The following is a 27,032-nucleotide window of genomic DNA, read 5'->3' as shown; positions in this document are numbered from 1 at the left end:
ATACTCTACTTTTCATCTCTATGGTTATATTCTCTGATAATTTCTTTGTGTTTACTGTGGGGCTTAAAATTAACCTCTTAAATCCATAACAATCTTGTTTTTCTTTGATACCACCTTCCCTTCAATAGGACACATAAACTATGTTCCTATACTTCTCCATTCCCCCACTTTTATATAGTTGTCTAAAATTGCATATTTTACATTGAGTTCAAAACTACTGATTTGTCATTAGAGTTTGTGTATTTTATATCATATAGGAAGTAAATAGTGGAGTTACAGTTCAAAAATTATTGACTTCTATTTGTATTCCATTGTGGTTGGAGAATGTGCTTTGAGTATATTCAAATTTTTTTTTTTTAATTTCTTGAGGCTTGTTTTATGTCCTAGCTTATGGTCCCTTCTGGAGAAAGATCCGTGACACTAGAGAAAAATGAGTGTCCTGGTGATTTGGGATGTAAGGTACTATATATGTCTGTTAAAATTCTCTATATCCCGTTCTCCTTTCTTTGTTTCTCTGTTGGTAGGGCTCCTTTAGTTTCTGAAGTAGGGCAGGTCTTTTATTGGCAAACTCTCTCAGCATTTGTTTGTCTGTGAAAAATTTAAGTTCTCCCTCAAATTTGAAGGAGAGTTTTGCTGGATAAAGTATTCTTGGTTGGAAATTTTTCTCTCTCAGAATTTTAAATATGTCATGCCACTGCCTTCTCACCTCCATGGTGGCCCCTGAGTAGTCGCAACTTAGTCTTATGTTGTTTCATTTGTATGTGGTGAATTGCTTTTCTCTTGCTGCTTTCAGAACTTGCTCCTTCTCTTCAGTATTTGCAAGTCTGATCAGAATATGTCTCAGAGTGGGTTTATTTGGATTTATTCTATTTGGAGTTCTCTGGGCATTTATGCTTTGTGTATTTATATTGTGTAGAAGGTTGGGGAAGTTTTCTGCAACAATTTCTTTGAATACTCTTTCTAGACCTTTACCCTTCTCTTCCCCTTCTGGGACACCAATGAGTCTTAAGTTTGGACGTTTTATTTTATCTATCGTATCCCTGAGATCCATTTTGATTTTTTCAACTTTTTTCTCCATTCTTTCTTTTGTTCTTTCATTTTCTGTTCTGTGGACTTCTAGGACATTGAGATGTTGTTCAGCTTCCTCTAGTCTTGTATTGTGAATATCCAGAGTCTTTTTAATTTGGCCAACAGTTTCTTTTATTTCCATAAGATCTTCTATTTTTTTATTTACTCTTGCAGTGTCTTCTTTATGCTCTTCTAGGGTCTTCTTTATGTCGCTTATATCCTGGGCCATGGTCTTCTTGATGTCCTTTAAATCCTTTTGCCATGTTTTCATTCCTCGATTGTAGTTCTTTGATTAATTTTGCCAGTACTGTGTCTCTTCTGATATCTTGATTTGTGTGTTTGGAGTTGGATTCTCCATATCATCTGGTTTTATCATATGCATTAAGATTTTCTGTTGTTTTTGGTCTCTTGGCATTTGCTTTGCTTGATAGGGTTCTTTCAAGTTGTAAAAAACAAGTACCAATGTAATTTTTCAGAAACACAGTTTGGTGGCGTACACTTTCTCTAACTAACCAGCAGATTAGTCACCTATACCCCTCAAGTCAGTTCTCAACCTTGTCCCCGCGGTGTGTGGGGAAATGATTCTTGTGGGGGTTCAGTTGGATAACTCCGTTTGGGTGTGTTGCTGGAGCCGTCCGCCCTGAATGTGGGGCATGTGTATGGATGGCCAGGAGGAAGGACACAGCTTTAATATTCAAATCTCCCAGGTTCCTGGAGATTCAAGGCCGCCGCAAGAGTCTAAGCCTTCATTTCATTTCAGCCCCGGACCCTCTCTCTCGCTGTCCCACAATCCACCGGACTTGGCGTAGAGTCCTTGAGTTTTCTGAGCGGGCCCCCTTTCTCAGCTGTGATCTTCCAGGACCTCTGCTGAGGGAATGCTGTGCTATGTCACCAGTGCGCGCAGGGGAAGCCCCGGGCCGCCGGGCCATGCAGGGGTGCTCTCAGCCTGAAGCAAAGGTGGCCAAACGGGGTGTCTCAACCCCCCTCCTTGCACAGTTCCTCCTTCCCAGCTCCGGGACAACTGGCGGGGCTCTGGGCTGTGGGCACGGCCCCGGGCAGGAGTTTATCCAGCCCTCCGGGAAGCCAGCTGCGAGCCACGGGGTTTCTTTCTGCTTCTGGCTCTCCCCTCCATTTCCCCAGCCCCAAGGGTATCTACAGCGGGTTATCTTCCAGGCCAGACACCGAGAAGCTGGCCCAGCCCCCTCTTGCTGTGTTTTACTGCGTGGTTCCCACTATCGCAACTGCAGCCACTCCTGGGTTTTTCCCTTTTTTTTTTTTTTTTTAAAGAGCCCATCAGTCTCCAAACGCCAAACCCTGGCTTCCCCAGACCGCCACGTGGCTGCGGGTCTTCCAGCCAGCTTACTCAATCGTTTCAGAATGCAGACTCCTGGTTTCACCAAGTATATGGCCCCTGTGGAACTAGCAGACCTCGTCCAGCTGGCGCATTGCTGTAACCGGTATTCTGGGTTACTTTCTGGTTTTTATCTAGTGTTTTTCAGGGAGGTGTTTTTTTGCTGTCTCACCTAGCCGCCATCTCAGTTTCTCCGATAATTATTCTTTAAAGAAGAAATCCAACTAACATAAATGCAGAAGGAATAATAGAAAATCACTGTTTCATAACCTCTAATGAAAAATGCATCTAAGCCAAGATCCTCAAGGACTACTAAGACTAATAGGTGAAAGGCTGATGGGAAATTTCGTGAAGGATAGATTGGACTGACAATACCAGAAACCATTAATGAGTTTAAATTTAACATCACTAAAAGTAAGATAGACAAAGGTTATTGTGCCTCCCTTATGATTCAATAGGAAGTACACAGAACCTATTCTTGCCAAAAGAATTGAAGCAATCTAATCTTGGTTCTAGATTCAACTACCTAGTTATAGAAAATTTGGGGATAGAGAAACATGTTAATACTAAAAGCATGCACTCAGCATGTACAATATGAAAGAAATTCTACAGAGCAAATGATCTAGTTTCTTCAGCTAATAAATACATGGAGGGAAACAGGATGGGCGGAAATTTATAGATTAAAAGAGACTTGAGATACAACCAAATGAAGAGGACCTTGTTTAGGTTTAAGTAAACTCACTGTAAAATGTATTTTTGAGACACTTGGGAAATTTGAACACAGACAGGGTATCAGATAATTTTAAGAAATTATTGTTAATTTTGTTAGGTATAATAATGTTATTATGGTTATGTTTTTAAATAGTAAAGCATTTTCATGTAAAATAATATGATGTCTTGAATAAATGAAACTTGACTGGCAGAATGTTGATAAATGTGGGAGGGAGATGATGGGCATATGACATATGAGTGTTATTATTTTTTCTGCTTTTGTGCATGTTTGGAAAATTGTCATAATGCAAAGTGGGAGAGATTAAGTAAATGTAAATAAGGATGTAGAGTTTTGCTGGGCAGAGACCAGAGAAATGTGGCTTAATGCTAATGGGAATGATGCCTGAGAGAGATTAAGTGAAAGAATATGGGAACCAGAGCAGAAATGGAGGACTGACCTTTGATAAGAACGCTTCCTCATTGTTGTCACATGGGAGAAAGAAAAGATATGTGTAACTCCTGGTGGGGTTATAGATTTGATTGTGGATTTGAAAGTTTAAGAAGTTCTCATCAGATATTTTCTCTGTCTCAATGACGTATATTATAAAGGGAGAGGAAAGGAATATGGGAGGTTTAAGAAGAGAAGGTATCAATTAAATCCTCATCTTGGAAAGTAAAAAAGTAAGTTTATTTGAGTGACAAAGTAGGATTGCCTGACAGTTTTGAGTGTCTATTTAAAGTGAAGCCATTCTATCCTTTTGTGAGATTTATTCTATCAATATTTAGCTATTTGGTACAGGCCTGGTAAATGTGTCAGGGTAACCAAGGTGTTATAGAAGAAGGTGATTGAAATTAGGTCCTCAAGATCTAAGCTGGACACGAAAGGACGTAAAGAAAGGAGGGATCTGCTGGAGAGTGAAAAAGACCAATTAGGAAGTTTTTGTGATGATACTGGTAAGAGGTGATATGATGGTGATGTGTTTAAGGTAATGGCTTAGCAAATGGAGGGAAGCTGTCTGGTCATGGAGTTGAACCACAAAGGAAGAATGCAGTTGAATTCAAAATCATTTGATCTTTATGTTAATACTGCATGGTTTTGTTTTGTTTTTATTACCTTTTACTTCTGCTGAAGCCTTTAATCACTTTTTCCTCAGAATTTGCTTTTCATTATATAACAAGTAATGATTTTATGATGATTTTATTTTATAGGGTATTAAACTCAAAGACTACCTTGAAATTTGTTCATACCTCTTTTCATGGGGTTGGACATGACTACGTGCAGTTGGCTTTTCAAGTATTTGGTTTTAAGCCTCCAATTCCAGTACCAGAACAAAAAGATCCTGATCCAGACTTCTCTACCGTTAAATGCCCAAATCCTGAAGAAGGAGAATCTGTGCTGGTATTTTTTTTTAAATATCTATTTAAATTATTTATTAAACTTCATCAGAATAGATGAAACTCATTGAGAATTCAAAAATTACTTAAAAAGCAGAAACACTTTAGTTTACATCTTTTAAATTATATTAGAGCTAAATGTTCTATTTTAGATTGAAATGTCTATGGTAGGTATCTCTACTTACATACTTCTTAATTTGAATTTAGTCAAACTATATTTCTCTTAAATTCATTTGATGAGCTTAGTTCCTATATTTAGGAACATTAACTTTGAATTTATATTCTTGAGTAAAATCCAGCTTTTTTGGTTACTGTTTCAGGAACTTTCTCTGAGACTGGCAGAGAAAGAAAATGCTCGGATTGTGCTAGCCACAGATCCTGACGCAGACAGACTGGCAGTGGCAGAACTGCAGGAAAAGTAAGTAGAATCTATTAGTTGATTAACAGTTTAAATTCTGAAAAACAGTTTTTTGATTTTATGTCTTTAGGCTCATTGAAAACAATGAAAAATAAGAAAAGAAATCTTCTGTAAGCTTCACCATCCAGAGACCTAAGCTGATATTTCTGTATCAGCCTAAATTATTATTTTGACATTTCCTTCCAGCCTTTTTTTCTAATCAAATATGTACAAACATTTGTTTTTATAAAATTATGAGCATATTGTATATAGTTTTATGTATCATTTTCCACTTAACCTTGTACTGTGAGCAACTTTTCCTATCCTTAGATATTGTTTGAAAATATTAATTTTTAAAAATAGCATAATATTCCAACATATTGTTTTATCAATTTAATCATTTCCTAAGTTGGTCCTTTGGTTTGTTATGCCTTTTCAGCATTATAATGTGACAAATGCCCTTATGCAGAAAGGTTCAAACATTTATCATTAACTTTTTTCTTATTCAGTAGAGGAATAAAAGTAATAATTTTGTAAAGATATTGCAATCATTCTCACCCTAAGCCCACCCCTGGTTGGCTTTTCTGGTAAATGTTTTCTAAAAGATTCCACATGATAATTGTTGGCTTTTCTTATCTGAAGGATGCTGATTTTTAGCTTAAAGTCAAGACGTTTTAATGAGAAATTAGAAAGGTCTTGAGTTTGAATTTTCATTCTCTCTAACAGTGGACATTGGAAAGTTTTCACAGGCAATGAATTGGCAGCTTTGTTTGGATGGTGGATGTTTGATTGCTGGAAGAAAAAGGAATCAAGAAATGCTGATATGAAGGATGTTTATATGTTAGCCACCACAGTCTCTTCTAAAATTTTGAAGGCAATTGCACTTAAAGAAGGATTTCATTTTGAAGTAAGAATAGATGATATCTACGTGCTACTTTTCTAAACCCATTTCTGTAAATAAAGGCTTCTTTCCACCAAAACTTAATTTATAGATTTTGTTTGTAATTTCACTTTTTTTTCTAATTCTGTTAATACTCTAATTTTCTTTGATAGCTCAGACACCTTGACTCAGATTCATCCACTATGTGAACAGTTTCTGGGACTAGATGAAATATTCTAAAAATTTCATTGACATTTCTTATGCTTTACAACAATATCTGGTTTTCATACTAGGAAAATCTGGCTCCTGGTGGCCTCATCAGTGATACAGACACCACTTCAAAAATTGTAGGTGTCATCAACCACTTGTTTAGGCCCCTCAAGCCCAGTCTTAAGCAACTTTAAGTGGTCTTCTAAATTGTAAATTAAGACCCTATGAGTCTACATTTAAGAAACAAATAATGACTCTCTTTCGACAAAGATCGTTAAATTTTTTGAACCTCAGTTAGTAAAATGATCTTTAATAGACCATTTTGAAGCTACTGGGACTAATGCCAATTAAGTTGCCTTTATTCTGCCATCTTACCCAAGTATCAGTAGAAGTGTCTACAGGTCTTAACACAATATTGGCTGAGTAAAAGAAAATTGTACCCATCTGTAAAATAGAACTTTCTAATTTTAGGTTTTCTAAAAGACAGATAAACAATATAGAAGAAAATGAAAGTTTATTCAAGCCTAAGGTTCTGAATTCCAATGATGTTAATATTTTCCTTGTTTATATCTATGGCAAGAAAAATGTATAATGAGCACAAAGGAGAAAAAAGAACATATTCTAAAGACCAGTATTATAAATTTGTTTGCTTGTTTTTGTTGTTGTTGGGGAGGGTTGGTTTTAAGGGTTTGGTTTTGGTTTTGGTCTCTTTGGTGAGGAGGTAGTGAAGTATATAAGGAACCTTAAGTTTGTATGGCTGACCTCTCGAGTTAGTATGTGTCACGCTTTTTCTGTCAATTCTAGTTCGTCAGATAAAAAGTCCTCAAATCTTATTATCAAAGAAGATTTCTTGGTAGTTTTATTTAGGCCGTAGTGTAATAGTAAGGTACAGTTGGTTCAAGTAATATGCTGTGATGATGTTGAAAGCACATCATTACAAAATGTTCATGGCCTTTGATTATTCAGAGGGACTAAATCACAACCTTCAAAGGTACTCTTATATCAATGGTTATAACACAACTTAAAGGACAGCTTCTGAGAAGCAGTCTAATCAAATCCTGGCTCCATCTCTTATATAACAGCATAGTCTTCAGCAAATTTACTTAACCTCTGTTAGCAACAGTGTTTTTGTGAACATTAAAAGAAATGATGGATGTAAAGCACCTATTATTGTGCTTGATAAATAGTAGATAACCATAGTGTAATTGAGTATTTATTTACTTCGTGTCTATACGCATTACCACTTATAAATATCGGATTATATTTGGTGTAAATCACCTATTACTGTGCTCGATAAATAGTAGGTAATCAGTAATGGTGTGTGTATTTGTGACACTTTACAGCTGTGTTTTCCACAATATATATCTTTTGGTACCATAGACCACTACGGAAGATCACCATGTGAGTGTTATGTGCATTTAGTGCCAAGTTTTCTTTAATATGTGTTTATTAGAGAGTCACTTAACCAGAGTGACCTCTTCTGCATTTCAGGAAACACTACCAGGTTTTAAGTGGATTGGAAGTAGGATAAAATATCTCCTGGAAAGTGGGAAAGAAGTCCTTTTTGCATTTGAAGAGTCTATTGGTACGTAATGAATATTAAAATCTTTGAAATTTGATTGAGAGCATTTAAAAAATGTGGTAATTCAATAGAGGAATTTTTGTCTTCTGGTTTTGTGCTTTGAGTTATGAAAACTACAATGAGCTCAGAAATGTGTAGATGCATTTCTCATCAGGAAAAAATATATAAACCTAAAGTTCTGATAAATATGTTCAATATAGACAGATTTCATAATTCATTGATTTGATGGATTCTTCTAAAGAAATTTAAAACTACTGAAAGTATAAGCTTAAGTTTTCCTCTGGTGATGTCTTTTCTAAAGATGTTTTTTTAATCCTCAGGCTTTCTGTGTGGAACTTCAGTTTTGGATAAAGATGGGGTGAGTGCAGCTGTTGTTGTGGCTGAGATGGCATCTTACCTTGAAACCATGAACATAACATTGAAACAGCAACTGATAAAGGTTTATGAAAAGTAAGTTCTACTATTATGAATGTCATGCCATATTTTTCATACTTTTTCCAAAACTTAGCTTTCTAAATTTGTTTTTAAGGAATAGTCAATCCTTTTTAAAAAGTATTAATTGTCTAAATTAAAGACCGCCACTTTCTACAAAATACTATAATAGGCTTATCTTTAATATATATATGTTTTTTTCTAAAAGACTTATCCAAAATCTGATTTTAACACTTTAAATCTTTGTGCAGATATGGTTATCATATCACAAAAACTTCATATTTCTTGTGTTATGATCCACCTACCATCAAAAGTATATTTGAAAGACTTCGCAATTTTGATGCTCCAAAAGAATATCCAAAATTCTGTGGGACGTTTGCTGTGCTGCATGTACGGGACATTACCACTGGATATGACAGCAGCCAGCCTAATAAGAAATCAGTAAGTACCTATTTAAAAAAAATTTTTTTTTACCAATTTTTAGTAATTCATATTGAAATAGTTAAATAGTGGGACTTAAAGACTGTGAGTTTCTTAAGACTAGGATCCATTGTTTTGCTTCAGGGCAGTTGAAAGTCTACTAACTGGTCTTCCTACCTCTGATCCTGACCTCATAACCCCCTAAATATCATCGATGCCACCCCCAGTATGTATGTGTGTATGTACTGATACTAAATGATGTTGAAAATAAAGTCTAAAAGCCTATAATTTCAAAGCCATACATCTTCCTAGTTTTACTTCCCTTTTCAACCATACTCCTTTTACCTTCTGTCAAACAGAACAGCTTTGATTCCTTGCATACACCCACATACATTTTTATTTCTGTATTTTGGCTCAAGCTCTTTACTCAGTCTATCTTTCCTTCATACTGCTATAGATCCAAACCTTAGCCCTTATTTAAGACCCAAGGGAAATGTCACTTTCTCCACATAACCTCCAGGTCCCATAATCAGATATCTTCCTCCTGAGGTTTAATTACATATTGTAGCATTCATTACCTTCTAACTTACGTTACATTGTGTTGTACATGGCAGATCTATTTCTAATATAACTTCATGCCTCTCAAAGCTCCTGCCTATGTGGTGGATGCTTAACAAATTTTTAAATGGGATAGATTGCTGATCATATACACTTCGTCGTTGTTGCTATGATTTTTATTAGCCTAAATTTCAATTTGTAGTGCTCTGATGTTATCTCAAGATTATAGGGGCATATGTATTTTAGGAGATCAGCAGACTCTTGTATAGAGCGCATGTTCCATTTTTGTATATTCATGGAGTCAAGAAAGATTGTTTCTCAGTTGCTGGCCTTCTGTGTATGTGCCTGTGGAGTGTGAGTCTGTTTTTCTGTCTTTGTAAACTACTTAAAAAGAAAAGAGCTAAATCTTTTGCTTCTTTTTATTTCCCTGATGTTGCTGTTTAGGGTAGCCCTTGGTATAATGCTTTTTTCCTCTTAACTCTCTTTAAAGTTTATGCTTTTAATTATTCAAAAATGCTTTTTCATCTGTTCTCATAGCATAGATCTTGTTATCCCCAAGTTATAAAATAAATGGCAGAGACTTCCTGAGTTCTTGCTTCTCCACACTTCAGATTGACATTGATCTGTATGTGCAACCTACAGATGATTTATTAAAATCCTTCCATGCTACAGGTACAGGCACTCTGGGAATACAGCAATGACAAAGGCACTGTTTCCGTACTCAAGAAACAGTCTAGTGAGGAAATGGACCAGTAAGCAACAATTATTTTACAATATGCTAAGTGCTACCAGGGGTTGCATAGCATCAGATTTTGGGGGCCCAGGGAAGACTTTCTAAAGGACAGTTCTGATCTGAGTCCTAGAATATGATTAGGCAGTGTCCAGATGCAGTATAAATGGAGGAACAGCAAATACAAGATCTGGAAGTGGTATGGCACATCTCTTTCAGAGAACTGCAGCCAATTCTCCATCAAGAATGGCATGTATGGACAGTGGATTGAAGGAAAAACTTACAGGCAGGAAGGTCAGTCAGTGCAGTTTTAGCAATCCAGATGAGAGGTAATGATAGCCTGAATTTAATATAGTAGCAGTGATCGTAGAGAGAACTGGACAAAGTTGAGTTAAATAAAGGCTAGAATAGACAGGACTTGCTGAGTTCATGGTCAGTGAGTGAAAAAGAGGGAGGAACTGGTGTATGGAAGCAACTTGTGTTTGTAAGATGGTACCACCAATAGAGAGAGGGATCTCAAGTTGAGGACCAGACCTAAGGACATCTGAATGAAAACACTACTGACAGTCCCCCTGATAACACACCCTCACAGTTCCCTCAAGATACCTTGACAGACTGATCTGTGGACCAGGGAGAGTACCAATGTCAGCACATATATTAAATCTCAGTGAAGCTAAATTTATTTCTTAATTTTTAGAAAAAATAGAAATATTTTTTCTACTCCCCAGAGAGAGCATAACCCCTAGAATATGTCCATCCTGCTTTGGAAACGATTGATTAACTGTTTGTGAAAGTGCTTTGAAATTGTAAAGCACTTTGCAAATATAGAGGTGGTTTGGATTTTGGAGCAGATGGACCTGGCTGCTTCTTTCTCTGCCACTTAGCTGATCACCTTGAGCAAGTCATTTACACTCTTTGAGCCCCATCTATACTTTGCAGGATTGTTGTTGAGATCCAGAGATCATGTATGTAAAGTATATAACCCAATACTTGGATGTTATAAGTATTCAGCAAATGGTTTATTTATGAATTATTATATAGGCAATCTTCTTTTGTATTTTGTAAATCTTGAAAATGAAAAAGATACCAGGTATAATTTGCTGTTGTTGCAATCATGCCTAGGTGCTGCCTGTGAGTAAAAACAGTCAAATGATTACATTTACTTTTCAAAATGGCTGTGTTGCTACTCTTCGGACAAGTGGGACAGAACCAAAGATAAAGTATTATGCAGAGATGTGCGCATCACCTGACCAGAGGTGAGAATTGACTTTTTAATACACACACATACACTAAGCTTTATTGAGATGTAATTCATGTACTATACCATTTACCCATTTAAAATGTACAGTTCAGTGGCTCTTTGTATATTCAAAGGGTTGTACAGCCATTACCACAATCAGTTTTAGACCATTTCATCACCCCAAAAAGAAACTCCATACCCATTAGTAGTCATTCCCCAAACCCTCCCCTCCCTCTACCCACCCCTACCCCACCCCCCAAAAAAGAAGAAAACATCAGCCTGCTCTCTCTCTTTGTATTCTGCGCATTTCATATAAATGGAATCATACAATATGTGGGTTCTTTGTGACTGGCATCTTTCACTTATTATCAGGTTTTCAAGGTCCATCCATGTTGTAGCATGTGTCAGTACTTCATTCTGTTTTATGCTGAATAATATCATTATGTGGATAAACCACATTTTATTTATCCACCCATCAGTTGATAGACATTTGGGTTGTTTCTACTTTTTGGCTATTACAAATGATGCATTCATATACAAGTTTTTGTGTGGACATGTGTTTTCATTTCTCTTGGGCATATAGGAGTGGAATTTCTGGGCCATATGGTAGCTATATGTTTAATCTTTTGAGGAACTGCTAGACTGTTTTCCAAAGTGGATGTATCATTTGAGAATTGACTTAAAATTTTAGGTATTTCTATTCTTGGGTAGTCTCTGAGATTCAAATATTATATGATAAACATAAAGAAATGATCAACAAATAATTAGTATTTATTGATAAATATTCATTTTCTGCATCTAATATGATTTGACTTAATCTGCCCAATTTATTTCCTTTAAAGATTATGAATTGTGAATAAATTGTTCTGCCACTTAGCTGATTGACTTTAGTAAACATATTTAAAGGCTATTTAAACGTATTAGAAGTTGTTCTTACTATCAGTAACTAAAATATTTTTGGGAAGGGGATTTTTGGAATTGTCTCCAGAGCCAAGGGTGAATAATTTTGCATGTCCTCATGTCTTAGTTTGCCAGAGCTGCTATCACAGATGCACACAATGGGTTGGCTTAAACAACAGGAATTCTTTGGCTCTCAGGTTTGGGGCTGGAAGAAGTCCAAAATGAAAATATCTGCAAGGCTTGCTTTCTCCCCGAAGACTGTAGTGTTCTGGTACTGGGTGCCAAGAATCCTGGGGGTTCCTTGGCTTGTAATTCTGTCTCCTGTCACGTGGCAATGTCCTCTCCTTTCTTAGCTACGGCGACTTCCAGATTCTCTTTACAAAGCCTCCAGTTATCTGGATTGGTGCCCCACTCTGCTTCAATTGGCCACACCTTAACTAGAAGTAACATTGTCACAATGTCCTATTTACAGTGGGTTCACACCCACAGGGACATGGATTACATTTAAGAACATGTGTTTGGTGTGACCATGTGATTGTGAAAACCTTGTGGCTCATACTACCTTTATCCAGTGTATGGAAAGATGAGTAGAAAAATGGGAACAAAAAGTAAATGAATGATAGGGAGGGATGTGGGGCATGGGATGTTTTGGGTGTTCTTTTTTACTTGTATTTTTATTTATTTATTTATTTTTTTGGAGTAATGAAAATGTTCAAAAATTGATTGTGGTGATGAATGCAAAACTATATGATGGTACTGTGAACAAACTGTATGCTGTGGATGATTGTAGGGTATGTGAATATATCTCAAAATTGAATTGAAAACAGAAACAAACACAAACATTAAAAGAACATGTGTTTGGGTATATAATTCAACCTACTGTGCCTCAAATCTTTACATTTTGAGAGTGGATTTTATTTCCTTTAGGGGAATAAAAGACACCCTGAAATCATTGAGAGCAGAATTTAAAGTAAATCAAATTGGGTAATGCCATATTTGGTTAAAAATGGAGAATAACCTATGTAACTGCCTGTTGAGCTGTACATCGAAAGTTAATATCTCTCTGTATACAGTATATGTTATATTTTACAATAATAGAAATAACTGCAATTGTGGAACTGTAACCCATAACATTCTTTGAAATTTGCTGTCTAACTACTTGTTAAATCATACTTTGAAAATTATCACTGTTATGTATAATGTTAAAGTTCACAATAAAAAATGCATCAAAAAATAAATAAAAAATTTTTAAGAATGATTATTAAATTAATAAAAATTGACTTGTATAGCTTGTAAAATGATTGTGAAGGCAGCTTAGAAGAGGCTTTCCTAGAAATGTTTTGGGTAACAGCAGCTCCTCAGGTGATGACTTTGAAGGAAAAATGTGTAGGTGTATATATTTGTTTTTTAAACATCTCATTATTTTAGCTACACCTTCCTCTGCTTCCTGGAAGATAATATCTCTAGTGAATGTACTTCAAAGTATTTCTTGAAGCCATTTTATTTTAATACATGTTATTGTTCTTCTAAACCACTAAGTTACCTGACCTAGAGAATTCTTTAAATGTAGTATAACCCACCCATTTATTATGTACTAAGGAACTCCTGCTAATACAGTTCAATGTCAGTTTCGAATAGTAAGTCATGTTTTTTGTGTGTGTGTGTGTGTGTTTTGGTCTTGTTTTGTTTTAACTGAGTGAATTTCTCTTTAGTTCATCAATTGTTTGATCATTCCATCAGCATTTGCCTTCTTAAAAAGTTATATCAGTTTTAACAAATTTTAAGGCTATGAAAATAAAGAGTTTCAAAACTGTTAATCTTTTTCCTCAGTAACATTGCCTTACTGGAAGAAGAACTGAAGGAACTCATTGAAGCTCTGATTGAGAATTTTCTGGAGCCCAGTAAGAATGGACTGATCTGGCGTTCTGTTTAGGTGCACTCTAGTACATCATTATTTTGTACCGGCACAGGTCAACAGAACAACCAAGAACTCTATGCGTTGAACCTCCTGTTAGTGTTCTCTCTCTCTCATCTGGTCAAGTAACTTTTTCCTTTTTTTTTTTTCCTTTCTTTTTGGTCAGCTGACTAAACCTACTATATAAATTTGAAATGAAATGGTGTAGAGAGAAATGATTCAAATTTTTTCATACTCTGGAACAAAAGTCATTACATTAAAAGTATTACAATAACGTCACTCTTCCTTTAACAGAAATATAACAATACAGAAGTTAGTTTTCTTTATTAAAGTCTGAATAAGCTTAGTTCTGTATTCTTGTAATTGTGTATAACACTTTAAATAAAAGAAGTTAAATGTTATATAATTGTAGCGTTAGTGAAGGAAATTAATCTATAAAATTAGTGAGAAAATGGCACTGCTTCCAATTCACTATGGTAAAGTGTCATTGTTAGATCACAGGTTTTAATGTACAAAGTTGAATATTTAAAATAGAGTATTTAGAATTTCTAGTTTAGACAGATGTTACAATATGTGGTTTCAGCACCTCTGTTTCAAGTGCTCTTGGTGCCGTATGTATGTATGTGTTTAAAATTCTAATGTTTACTGAACATAAAACAATAGTGGCAACATTCCTAGTGGCTTCGTTCTTGTCAAAATTCTCAGTGCCTTCCCATCATCTGGTATGAACTGAAACAGTGTCCCTGAATTGAATATAATTTAATCAGTTCATTTTCAGCCAGTTAAGGAAAATCTTCCAAACTGTGTAGGTGCTTCCCCTCTATATCAAATGGGTTTGCTGGTTTAAAAATCTTATTAATGTAAATAAAGATCTTATAAAAGTAGGTTTAATGTAACAGTAGTTAGGGATCTTTGTATTAGAATTGTCAGATTTCGTAACCTTTAAGAACAGAAAAAATCTGAACTGAGAAATGAGCTCTGAATTTATTTAGAAGTCTAACTTTTGAATTGCATGTTTAAGTAGATTTTTTCCTTTATCTGATGAAGTAATGAAAATTTTACTAAAAAATAAAACATCCAGTGTTTAAGTATTATGAAATAGGTAAAACTACATGTTTTAAAACTGAGGTCAAGGTTATTCTAACATCTTGCTGGTTTCTGTGGAATTTCTGAATCACATGACTACTGTTTATCTATTTTAATGTGGAAGATACTTTTTTGGAAGATCACTGTTGGTTGATTCTTAGTCTTCTCAAAAAGACTTATTAGAGAAGTGCTGTTTAATCTTCTTGAAGTGTATTCTGTCCTATAGCTCACAGCATACTTACACACATGCACTATACTTAAGAAGCAACAGTAACAAGACCTTTGATGTAATCAAACTAAATGAATTGTCTATAGGAGATAGCACTGGTATTAGAGAATTTATTTCCTAAAAACATTATTTAATATTAAGTTTGAATTGATTAGAATGCTCGCTAAATCGTGGTTTGGTTTGCTGCGGCTGTCAACTAATATTTGGTTGAGTTCATATAATCCAAATATAGTTTTCAAATTATTGTATTGCCACTATTGTTAATTTGTTCCTTCTAAACTTTCTTATAGCTGGATCTTGTATGACTATAGATAATAGACAGCTAGCTAAATGTAGAGCACCATTTTCTGAATGAGTTTGTTTTCAAAGGCTTTTCCCTAAAGAAGAAATGCATAGAATTTTTTGGTTTATTTGCTTTTAAGAATGTATATTATAATTTAGGAAATGGCTTGTATTCTACAAAGTGGTGTGAACAATGCTATATATAGGAAAAATATGTATATTTGTTTTTAGTATCTGTATTTCATTAACTGCAGAACAGAATGGAGTGAAAATAATAGAACCGCCCATTCACAATCACTGAAGCCATGTCATGATTTTCATTCTATTAGGAATAGTTTTTTGAGTGCTGTAACATAAAGCAACATTTGAGTCATCTTAATTGAGGTGAAAAGCTTGGATTCTTATTTCAAAAATTTTAAATTACAAAGTTAATATTAACAAAATTTTACAGATGTCTCCGAAGTGTAGAGATTGAGGGAATTACTTGATTCCAGCCAATCATTTGAGTCTGTCTGAGCATGATACTTAACATGAACTTGACATAGTAGGTGCACACTTGTCTAACAACTAAATTTAGTGATGACCCACGCCAGCCAGGAGAGACATAAGTGCTGGCCGGTAAATAGAACCCTCAGGCCCTGCCTTGTTTATCCTTTCCTTTCATGAACAATATCCTTTTCTTTCTCACTGAGTGTGTAGCTCAAAACTGGGATTTTTTTAGAGCTTTGGGGAAAGGAAAGTATTAATGGGACAATATCAAGCATAAATTGGAAATGAACAGTAGAAATAAACAGTAGAAAGGTCAATATGGCAGCGCAGAAAATGCTTTTTATGAAGGGCAAACCTATCACCCAAAAAATAGGGGATAAACTGACTGTGTGCAAGTCATTGACTTGTGTTTATTTGTTATGATATGCAAATAGTGAACCCATTGTTCCCCTTTATTAGCGATCATTAAAAACAGGCCAAGTTTTAGGAGGTGAAAAAAGTATTGCTACCATATTGTGTTTTAGGATCAATGAAAACTCGGGAAAGGATATAGCAAAAATAAAAAGGAATAAACTATAGATGGGAAAATAAAACCTTTGAGCAAAAGCTCAAGGAATCAAAATCATTCAATTCTGAAGAGGAAAAAGCTGTTGAGATAGTATAATGAGTCTTAAATTATTAATTGAAGCTTTTGTTGAAGGACTCAGTAAGAAGGAATATGGTAAACTTCCATTTCCAGTGAGAGCAGAACAAGGGAATATGGATGTTAAATAAAGGGCGGGGGGGTGGGGGCAGCATGAAAAGATTAAGAATTAAGAACTTGGACAAGAATTGTCACAGAGTCTCTTATTTGAAATCTTTTTTTATTTTTACGAGAATAAAATTTTTAAATATTAAGGGATATACTAAATGGATTTTTAAGGTTCCTTCTAATACTTTTTTTAAAACTCAGGTTTGAACAAAGATAATGTCATAAAGAGCACTGAAAATAACATTTGGGTTTCACTACATATCTAGAAGAATTTAGCACACAAAATGTTTTTTTTGTTTGTTGTTTGTTTTGTATTTTGAGTAGTCAATGTATGCGTGCAATGAATAAAGACCTACTTGGATGTTATTTTTAATTTAACACGGCAAATTAAGTGAGACTTGAACGTGATTTTGTTTGTCGTGAAGAATGTATAGCATTATAAGACATTCGGAGTTTCTGTTTTAAATATTATTATTTGGATGTAGTAACTTCAGCAGACAGAGAGGCTCTGGGAAATTGGATACTTTGGAATATCCTGATAGAGGAAATTGACCTTCCATTTCTTAAGCAGGTTGCTTCTGGAATTGATATAACAAAGATATTAGCTGGAGTTTAATGGATAAATTGTTCTGTGAACTGCTGCTATTGATATTCCTTTCTGATGTTTTCCATTGATGTTTGTGATGCTTGAAACAATCCAAATTCCGTTTGGATAAATTTTATTTTATGCCTTTTTTTCTCTACCTCCTTCTTTTCCTAGGCATCCCCCCACATTTTTGTTACTGTGAAAAGCTATTGTCCTGTTACCTCACTGATAAGAAATCTTAACTGTATTCATTTGGAATGCTTTAAACTTATACATAAACTTTGTTTGTTTATGGACTGTTGATTATTTTGTTATTTTTGTCAGGATATTTAAGACTTATTGTAAGAAGTAATTTTCAAATCTATTTCATAACCTGTTTTCATCTGTCTGGATAGTACTATATGTTAATTTATCATTGCCTTTTACAATTCACTTATTTTCTGAGATTTTTCTAGAAACTGATGAGGAAACAATTAACTGAAATGAATGGTCAATTGATCTAGCATTTTATTTCAGGTTTCCTTGTACTTTGGGCATCCAAAGGACAAGATTTGAGGAAATCTTTTCCCATTTTTACTGAAAGCATCTTACTGTAAGCCATAAAAAAATCTAAAGAGAATCACTCAATGTCTGACTCTACACAGCATGTCTTTAGTTCTAGTTGGAAACAAAGTTAAGGGAGAGTCTTTAATGTTGACTGTTGCTTACTTAAAAATATTTCCCATTCGTTATATTCATTGTCATCTTCCTTCTTCCCTGTTAATTCAAGACTATGTACTTAAAAGAGAGAACCTACAAGGATGGGTAAGATGTCCAATTTTGGGGGAAGTAACATATCTAAAGTTTACTGCTCAAATTTCTCCACCACATAACCCTAAAGAAGAGGAGTATGAATGGGGGGAGGGGAACCTGAGAGCAAAAGCAGAAGCCCTGCCCTCTAACAGAAAATTTCATGGGTTACCTTAAATATGTAGGCGAATTTTGCATTCTCCATGATAAAACTTTTTCATATAAAAATGATCCCTTCCAATCCTCACTAAACCTGGTGCTGCCTAAATAAGCACCAAGTTCATTATGTGGCCTCTATGTTTTCCTTCAGGTTGACCTCTCTTCCATTTCCTGTATACCCCTGAGAGTACACAAACTGACTCTACTATGAGAAATACAAACATAGAGCACATCTAGGATATTCCCTGCTCTTTAAGAGCTTCCATTCTAAAGTATAATGCCAAATTAAACTGACCCGCAACAATTATGTTACCATCGAACCTTATAATAGTCTGAGATGTCGGCCAGTTGGTTCTCTTCAATGCTTTGGCATTCCTTGACTAAGAAAGAATTCCTGACTATCAGCCCCCTGAGAGCAGGGATTGTGGTTTATTATTGTTCATATGCACACTACCTAGTTCAGTACCTGATAGAGAGTGCTTCATTGGTGATAATGGGAATTAAGGAATTTTATTTTGAAGAAGCAAATTGTTTAGGAAGCTGTTACTCAAAAACAGTCTAATTTTCTAATTCAGTTTTTAAAAGAATGACTCTCAGTACTGAAATTCATTATATGATGTTTATTAAGCACACGCACATCCTTAAATAATCAGTTTCGTTGGAGAAAGCAGAGCATATTTCTATTTGGCAATTATATATAATGCCTAATATTTTACACTAAAAGCAAGGTGTTGACCAAGAAGACTAGGAAACAGTGTCTATGAAGAAGACTTAATATCACCAGTATAAGTGCCATTTTGAGGCTACTAGTACAACCTTCAAAGTTAGTCATAACTAATTTGATACTATTTGGTTTATTTTTGTCCAAGTTTTGGGTTTTATGGTGTACAAGATCCACTCAAGCAAGAGTCTGCACCTTACATGGTAAGGCCTTCTTGTTTTAGTCTAGAATAAACTTTGTATCCTTCAATGAGTATGCCAGATAAAATATAAGCAGTTAAGAGTGAATTGTTTTTCTGGCTAAGTGCGTAGCAGTAGTTAAGAATTGTGCCCTTATTTTAACAATTTCTGTCAATGTCTTATTTTTCTTTACGAAAACACAAGGGTGTATTATAAGTATGCCTGTGAGAATTTCCACTTAAAGTATTTGTTTGTGAATATCTTGTGGTTTTAGCCAAATGAAGTATTATCAGTAATAAACAGGTCTCCATAGGCATGAGTTGCTGTGTAATTTTTATTATCGTAGATACTGTTTAGTTCATAAAGTTTGCTATCCAAACTGAACATATTCTTGAAATACATGCATGACATACCCTAAAATCTACTTGAGTCCAACTGAATATTCTATGCCAGCTCAGTACTCAGGACATATTACTTCATTGGTTCTTCAGGAGTGCCATACTTAAGAGCTAATATTAAACTCTACATTCATGATACAATAGTGGTCTTGGAGGGGTTTCCAAGGGCTGTAGTACATAGTCTCCTTTGCCTGCCTCTCCTCTGGTCAGGCTCCAAAGGCAGAGTGAGAGTAATGTTCTACAAGGTAATTTTATCACCTTCTAAATTGAATATTCTGAGAACCATGGTGATCCCATCCTTAACCCCCTCTTCTAAGCAAATTTTAGAATAATAATAAAAAAATAAATTTAAGTAGCAGTAGTATCATTCTCCATGACTATAGCTTTTCCACTACTTGACCACTGCCTAGAAGAGGGTGTAGCACATAGTAGGTGCCTGTTCCAGTTTGCTAAAGCTGCCAGAATGCAAAACACCAGAAATGGATTGGCTTTTATGTCTTCTCTAAACTTTTTGAATTGATTTAGCATTAGTTGTTTAAATTCCTGTATCTCAGTTGAAGTGTACATTTGTTCCTTTGACTGGGCCATAACTTTGTTTTTCTTAGTGTAGGTTGTAATTTTCTGTTGTCTAGGCATGGTTTCCTTGGTTATCCAAATCAGGTTTTCCCAGACCAGAACAGGCTCAGGTCCCAGAGGGAAGAAATATTCAGTATCTGGTTTCCCTGCGGGTGTGTCTTAGAAAATTGCTCCACCCTTTGATGCCTCGGGTCACTGTGCTTTTCTGCCCAGCAGGTGACGCCTGTCAGCCTATAATTCTTGACTGGTGTGAGGAGGTATGGCCGTGTTCCCACAGGCTCTGGGGTCTGGTTCTGAATGGAAAGGGCCCCACCCCTTTCCTCCTAGAGAAGAGAGACCCCTCAGGTGGAGGTCATTAGCATTTCAATGGTCTCGCTCTCTGCTTGTGGTGTCTCCACCCTTCCCAGAGTCACAGCCCAGGAAACTGAAAATGACTGGGGCTTTCTCCACTGAGCCAAAAAAGAAACAGATAGTTCCCTTCAGACCCAGTCCAAGGCAACCCTCTGGCTCTCCCAGGTCAGTCGTCACCCAAAGCCTCTGTCTGTTTTTTGTGGCTGCGTACCTGTAGTGAGCAGTTCACACTCGCTACTTAAAACCCCAGTTGGAACTCAACTGAGCTGTATTCGCTTGCTGGGAGAGAGCTTCTCTGTGGCACCACGCGGCTCCGCAGCTCGGGCTGTGGGGGAGGGGGTCTCCCGACCTGGTTCCGCAGGTTTTACTTACAGATTTTATGCTGTGTTCTCGGGCATTCCTCCCAATTCAGGTTGGTGTGTGATGAATGGATGGTCTCGTTTGTCCCCCCGCAGTTATTCTGGATTATTTACTAGTTGTTTCTGGTTTTTTGTAGTTGTTCCAGGGGGACTACTTAGCTTCCACTCCTCTCTATGCCGCCATCTTGCCCGAGTCCCTGGATTGGCTTTTATAAAGGGGGATTATTAGGTTACAAATTTACAGCTCCAAGGCCATAAAAGTGTCCAAACTAAGGCATCAACAAGAGGATCCCTTCACTGAAGAAAGGCCAATAGCGTCCAGAACACCTCTGTCAGCTGGGAAGGCATGTGGCTAGCATCTGCTGGTCCTCTGCTGCCGGGTTGCATTTCAAAATGGCTTTCTCCAAAATGTCTCTGGGCTTCTATCCCTCTTAGCTTCTCTCAGCTCTCTACTTGGTTCTCCTGGGGTGTTTCTCTCTAAGCATCTGAGAGTCCTCTCTTAGCTTCTCTGGGCAAACTCTTGGCTTCATCTCTTAGTTTAGCATCTCCAAACGTCCTTCTGTCTGCATCTCCCAGTAACTTCAAGTGTCTTGGTCTGTGTCAGCTCTTAGCTTCTCCCAGAGGCAAGCTCTGGATTACATACTTCCAAAGAATCTTAGTCTTCCAGCCAGACAGTTACTCCCTACTTTTATATAAAAGAGAACTAAGACACCCGCAAGAAGAAAAGTGACTTCTCCTAGGTCACGGATGAAATCACAGAGAGAAGTCATTTGTCCTGGGACTAATACCCAGGTCTCCTGTCTCATGGTCCCTTTTTCCTTCTTCCATATAAATATTTACTAACCTACTAGGAGTAGGACAGTGAATAAAAAGTTGATAAGATTTAATCCATACCTTTAAGAAGATAAAAACAATTACAATGCAATAGAAGTGCTATAAAGGAGGTAAGGATAAAATGGTGTAGGAGAACAGAGAAAGGGGAAACTGGGCTGGCTTTAGGAAGGACTTTAAGGAGGAGCTGGAACTAGAGCTGGGCCTTGAAGGATGAGCAGGTGGTGGTCAGGCAGGGAAAAAGAAGACATTGCAGGAATGGGAGACAGCAAGGCGATGAAGAAAGCAGGATTCTGGGGAGGCTGGGTTTTATGTTTCTCATATCCCATGGCCCTTCTAATTTTATACACTCTTTTTGTGTGACATCCCCAAAATTCCAACTATGATTCTGAAGCTAATGACTACCAGGTCAATGTTTTTAGGCCAGACCTCTTTACCAAGCTTCAGAGCCATACATCCAACTACTTTCAAGATGCCTCTCCCCAGATATCCCATAGGCACGTCAAACTTAATGTATTCGGACCTAAGCTTCTTTTATTTCTCACCTCTGACTATCCCTCACCATGCCACCAAGCTGCCCCTTCTCTTCTGTGGAGTCCTTGTGAGTCATCATTCATATTTCTTCCCTCTCCCTTCCTCCACACCAAATTTAAGTCCCTGGTTCTGCCAATCTTACTTCCTAATTAGATGAAAACTCCTTCTTAATGCAACAGGAAGAAGGTGAGAATTTTAAAAAAATAATAAAAAAACATGGAGTTTGTGATTACCAGGGTAATGGAACTAGCCTGGAGTTCTAGGGTTTTGGTTGTGCCACCCAAATCTATCTACCCCAGCTGCAGCTTGGCACCACCTGAAAACAGTTTCTGTTTCTGAGCCTGTTCTCTTCCTGTTTTAAGATATGACACACAGCTAGGAACACCCAACAGACACTTTCAACATTCTGCCTAGAGATCTTAACCAAATCCAAAAGTTCCTTAAGCACTTTTCCATCTTCCAAGTTAACACAGGCAACAGTTTTGCCAATTGTTGTGCAACCATAAAACATAGGTTACCTTTTTCCCAGACTCCAACAATTTCCTCACTATTTTTCTAGACTTCACTAAGTTTGCTTGCCATTTTTCCACTCCCTGATCCCAGAGTCAGTGTCACACATTTTAAAGTGTTTCATTAAAGGTATCCCAGAATAGGTATCCCACTTTGAAATACCAATTTCTGAATCACTGAGTTTTTGCTGTGAAACAAACTACCCCAAAATGTAGTGGCTTAAAACAACAGTGTATATTTCTCATGATTCTGCAGATAGGGCATTTGGACTGAGCTCTCCCTGGGTGGTTCTTTTGGTCCTAGCTGGTTTCATTCATGTGTCTGAGGTCAGCTGCCAAGTTGACTAGGTGCTGGTTAAGATGCCTCCCTCAGCTGGGATGTCTGAGCTCTGCCCCCACGAGGTCTCTCGTATTGCAGCAGGCGAGTCCAAGCTTGTTTACATGCATGGCTGGGCAGGGTTCCAGAAGAGAAGGCCAAACCATGCAAGGTCTCTTGAGGTCTATGCTCAGAACTGACACTGTCCTTTCTGCTGCATTTTATTGGCCAAAGAGAGTAATAAGGCCTTCCCAGATTCAAAAGGAGGAGAAATAACTCTACCAGTGAATGGGGGGAGTTACAAAGTCATGCAGCAAGTGGTGTGATACAGGAAGGAATGGGGATCATGGTATGTTGACAATCTACTATACCTCCTCAGAGTCCATCCTCTTCATGAATTTGGTGTGCATTCTTCCCTTCCATATTTTTATATCTATATGGCATATGTGTATGCAAAAAATGTGGGGTTTTTTTCAGTTTTATATTTTTTAAATGAACTATTTCATACATACTAAATAATTTGTGTGACATAAATGTAATCATAAAGGATAAAACACTTTTGCACCTACTACCCAGGGAAAGATACGGAATTTTAAGAGTACATTTTAAACTCCCTGTGTGCCCCTCCTAGCATTCATTTCTCATCTAGATTACTGCAGTAGCCTCCTAATTGGCCTTCCTACCTCCAGTCTTGCTTCCTCCAATCATTTACCCACTATAGTCAGAATGGTCTTAAAAAAACAAAAATCTAGTCATCATTCCTTCACTTAAAACTCTTCAGTTGCCTCCCATTGACCTTAGGATAAAATCCAGATTCATTAACAGAAGGCTCTTAACCATCTGGCTCCTGTTTATACTTCATGCCTCATTCTTTTTGCCATCCATTCCAAAATGTGCCAGGCCTTTCCTCAAAACGTATCATTGTGTTTTGTCCAAAGAAATTGGCTCCCGTATTCCCTGTGTGTCCGCCTCCATGGCTTGCACCACAGTTGTTTCTGGCTGTTTCCTTGTCTGTCTCCACTACTTGACTACAAGGGCCCCGAGACCAGGGACTCCATCCATCTCCTTCTATGCTCTATTCCTGGGTGCCAAACACAGCACCTGGCATTACGGATGCTCAGAAATGGTTGAATAAATGAATGGATGTTAGATTCTGAGGACAAATAGAAGCTCCACAAAAAGCTCCCAGTCTAGGTGGAAAACAGATGTATACATTGGTAAATTAATAGTTTTGTTAGTTAGACATGTGTGACAAGGACAGTGGATTTAAAAATTAAATTGAGTTGGCTTCTAAGTAACATGAGAGGGTACTATTGGAACACCTCAGTTTCTCCTAGAACCACATTATTTCCTCGGGAAGACCCTACCTACTTTGAATAGAAACGTGATTTTCAAAGGTGGTGGTGATTTTGTTTTGTTTTATGTTTTAATTCAGGCCCTGGCTAAAGCTTTATCTGAGCCATCTGTGAGTTTGAAAGACCTAAGTAACCCCTGTTCATGTGCTACACTTTGTGCCTGGGGTGGTTTGTCAATTTAGAATCATCACAAGAGCTTTTATAAACGTTATCTAATTGATCTTCCATATCAACCCTTGGGATCCAGGGTTGTTTCCATCTTAAAAATAACTCTAAGGGTCAGAGAGATTAAGTAACTTTCCCAAGGAATTACAGCTGGAACTTAAACGGACTTGAATCTGTATCTTCCAAATCCAAATTTATTAATTCACTAAGAATGTACTGAGTGCCAGTCTCTGGAAAAATAATAGGGATGCAAAGGCACATCTTCCAAATTTAATGTCTTAGAAGTAGGGACTGTCGAAGGTGGAAGGAACTTTGGAAATCACCTAATAAAGTGTTCTCAACTTAAATGTGTGTAAGAATCACCCCAAAAAGCAGTTAAAAATGAAGATATATTCCTGTTCCTCTATTTGGATTCAACAAGAGTGAGTGGGGCCCTGGAATCTGAATTTTTCATAAGACCAACTACCCCTTCTCCTCCACCCCACCCCATGATCCTGATGCAGGTGGACTGTGGGCCACACTTTGAGAAATGTTGATCAATTGATTTAAGACCTTTATAATATAGAGGAGAAAACTGAGGAGGAGTGAACACCCCAGAAACTCTGTGGAAGTAACAAAGTAGGCTGGTCCATGAACTGATACTGAGCAACTTAAAGTAATGATGTAATGGAAAGAATACTTAACCAAGAGTTGAGTTCAGTTTCAGGCTTTAACATCTTGCAGCTGAGTTATTTAACCCCAATGAACTACAGTTTTCTCAACTGTAAAATGCAGAAGAAGAATACATACCTCACACGCTTATTGTGAGGAATAAAAAAGATAAGTATTATAAAAGATTTGGCAGAGGAGGGGAGGACCCTTGATAAAGATACTGCTTGATGGCATTATTTTGAAAGTTCTTTCTGCTTCATTTATTCTATTTTTTTAAATGAGTACTTACTGTTGTCGTGCCTCTGCTAGCCACAATTCTGCCTCCATGAAGCTGATGATCTCATATGTGGGACCCGACTCCCAGGGGTGTAGATCTCCCTGGCAACACAGGATATGACTCCCGGGGATGAATCAGGACTCGGCATCGTGGGATTGAGAACATGGGATTGAAGACAGACATAATTATACAAATAAGAAATTATAATTTCAATAAATGCTACCAAGAGAAAACATAGGGTGTGTTTTGAACAATATGGGGACTCAAACCCACTCTGCAGACAGAGTAAGTCCCTGAGGAAACGACAAAAGGGATTAGTAGGAGTTAGTCAGAAATTATGCCTGAATCAGAATAAAACATGGCTACTTTTTTATCCTCTCATATCCCCTGACTTGAAGTTAAGAAGTCTTGAAAGCAATCTCATTATGGGGTATGTACTTGGAGGATCTGAGAGCAGACATGAATGAACATTTGCACACTGGTGTTTATGGAGGCAGTATTCATGATTTGCAGTGGGTGGGGGTGGCCTCAGGGTACACTGACTGAGGAACAGAATGGTGAACTATGGTGTATGCATACAATGGAATATTGGGCAACTACGAGAAGGACTGAAGCAGTGAGACACGCAAGGTGAATGGATCCTGTAGACAGCATTTTGAGTGAACTACACCAGAAACCAAGGCAAACACTATAATGCCTCACTAATATGGACTAACTACAATGCGTAAACTCAGAATTGAATGTTAGAGCACAGCCTATCGGGAACGATTATTGTAATGGTCCCTAGATTGTAAGCTCTCACAGCAGTCAAATCTTTTCCTGAATTGTAATGGGGACAAAACCTAAATGAAAAATCGGGTGGGATGGGGGGGGGGGGCGTGATTTGAGTGTTCTTTTTTATTTGTATTCTTATTCTTTCTGATGTAAGGAAAATGTTAAAAAATAGTTTGGGGTGATGAATGCACAACTAACTATATGATGGTACTGTGAACAGTCGATTGTACACCATGGTGATTGTATGATATGTGAATATATATCAATAAAACTGAATTTAATTAAAAAAAAAAAAAAAAAAAAGTCCTGAATGTCAGAATTGGGCACCAGGGCACAGATTGAGAGATCTGCAGGGGAAGCCCTCTAGTTCTGGCTCAAGGAGAGGGAAAGAGGACTCCTCACACTCACAGTGAGGGAAATCTCCCATTTTCCTGTGTTTTGTTTTTCTCTGTTCTCCTACCCTTCTAGTTCTAGGTAATCCATCAGCAAAAATGGTGGCAGTGAGGTCCTGTAGCTGCCTACAATGTTGAGTTATCTATGTATTACATTTACAAACATTGAAATCACATCAAATAATGCTATAATTTTTGCATTCAACAATCCCAACAGGGGAGACAAACCTCAGTTGCTTTTTTTTCTCATGTTGTCCTCCTGCAGCTATTGCCAGAAGCATGCATATCATAAGTGCACAGCAGAGTGAATTAACTACAACCCCAGCTTTCTGGTTAGAGAACCAAAAATGGGAGCCTCAGAAGACTGAATAGTACCAGAGAGATCATGGAGATGGATAAGCTCAGGAGAGCAACCCCATAAAGTTCTTTATGAATTCCTGGGCTCCCCCCTGAGCAGTGCATGCATAAATCTGATGCGAAACAG

The 27,032-nt window shown here is 37.0% G+C and overlaps 1 protein-coding gene across 1 annotated transcript in view; it reads left to right on the top strand.

Annotated features, from left to right (window-relative positions):
- The window catches only part of PGM2L1 (phosphoglucomutase 2 like 1), an 83,480-nt gene extending 64,104 nt beyond the window's left edge, over positions 1–19,376 (top strand). The window contains exons 7-14 of the mRNA XM_037840630.1: positions 4,340–4,529; positions 4,846–4,943; positions 5,649–5,829; positions 7,504–7,597; positions 7,915–8,044; positions 8,278–8,467; positions 10,857–10,990; positions 13,705–19,376. Of these exons, the coding sequence (XP_037696558.1) occupies positions 4,340–4,529; positions 4,846–4,943; positions 5,649–5,829; positions 7,504–7,597; positions 7,915–8,044; positions 8,278–8,467; positions 10,857–10,990; positions 13,705–13,807 (1,120 nt within the window). The 3' untranslated portion in view covers positions 13,808–19,376. The remainder of the gene's footprint in view (positions 1–4,339; positions 4,530–4,845; positions 4,944–5,648; positions 5,830–7,503; positions 7,598–7,914; positions 8,045–8,277; positions 8,468–10,856; positions 10,991–13,704) is intronic.
- Positions 19,377–27,032: the final 7,656 nt, after the last annotated feature.

This window comes from Choloepus didactylus, chromosome 6, assembly GCF_015220235.1.
Source record: "Choloepus didactylus isolate mChoDid1 chromosome 6, mChoDid1.pri, whole genome shotgun sequence".
Taxonomy (NCBI): Eukaryota; Metazoa; Chordata; class Mammalia; order Pilosa; family Megalonychidae; genus Choloepus; species Choloepus didactylus.
Note: the sequence above shows the minus strand (reverse complement) of the source record. Positions and strands in the feature narration are given on the sequence as shown.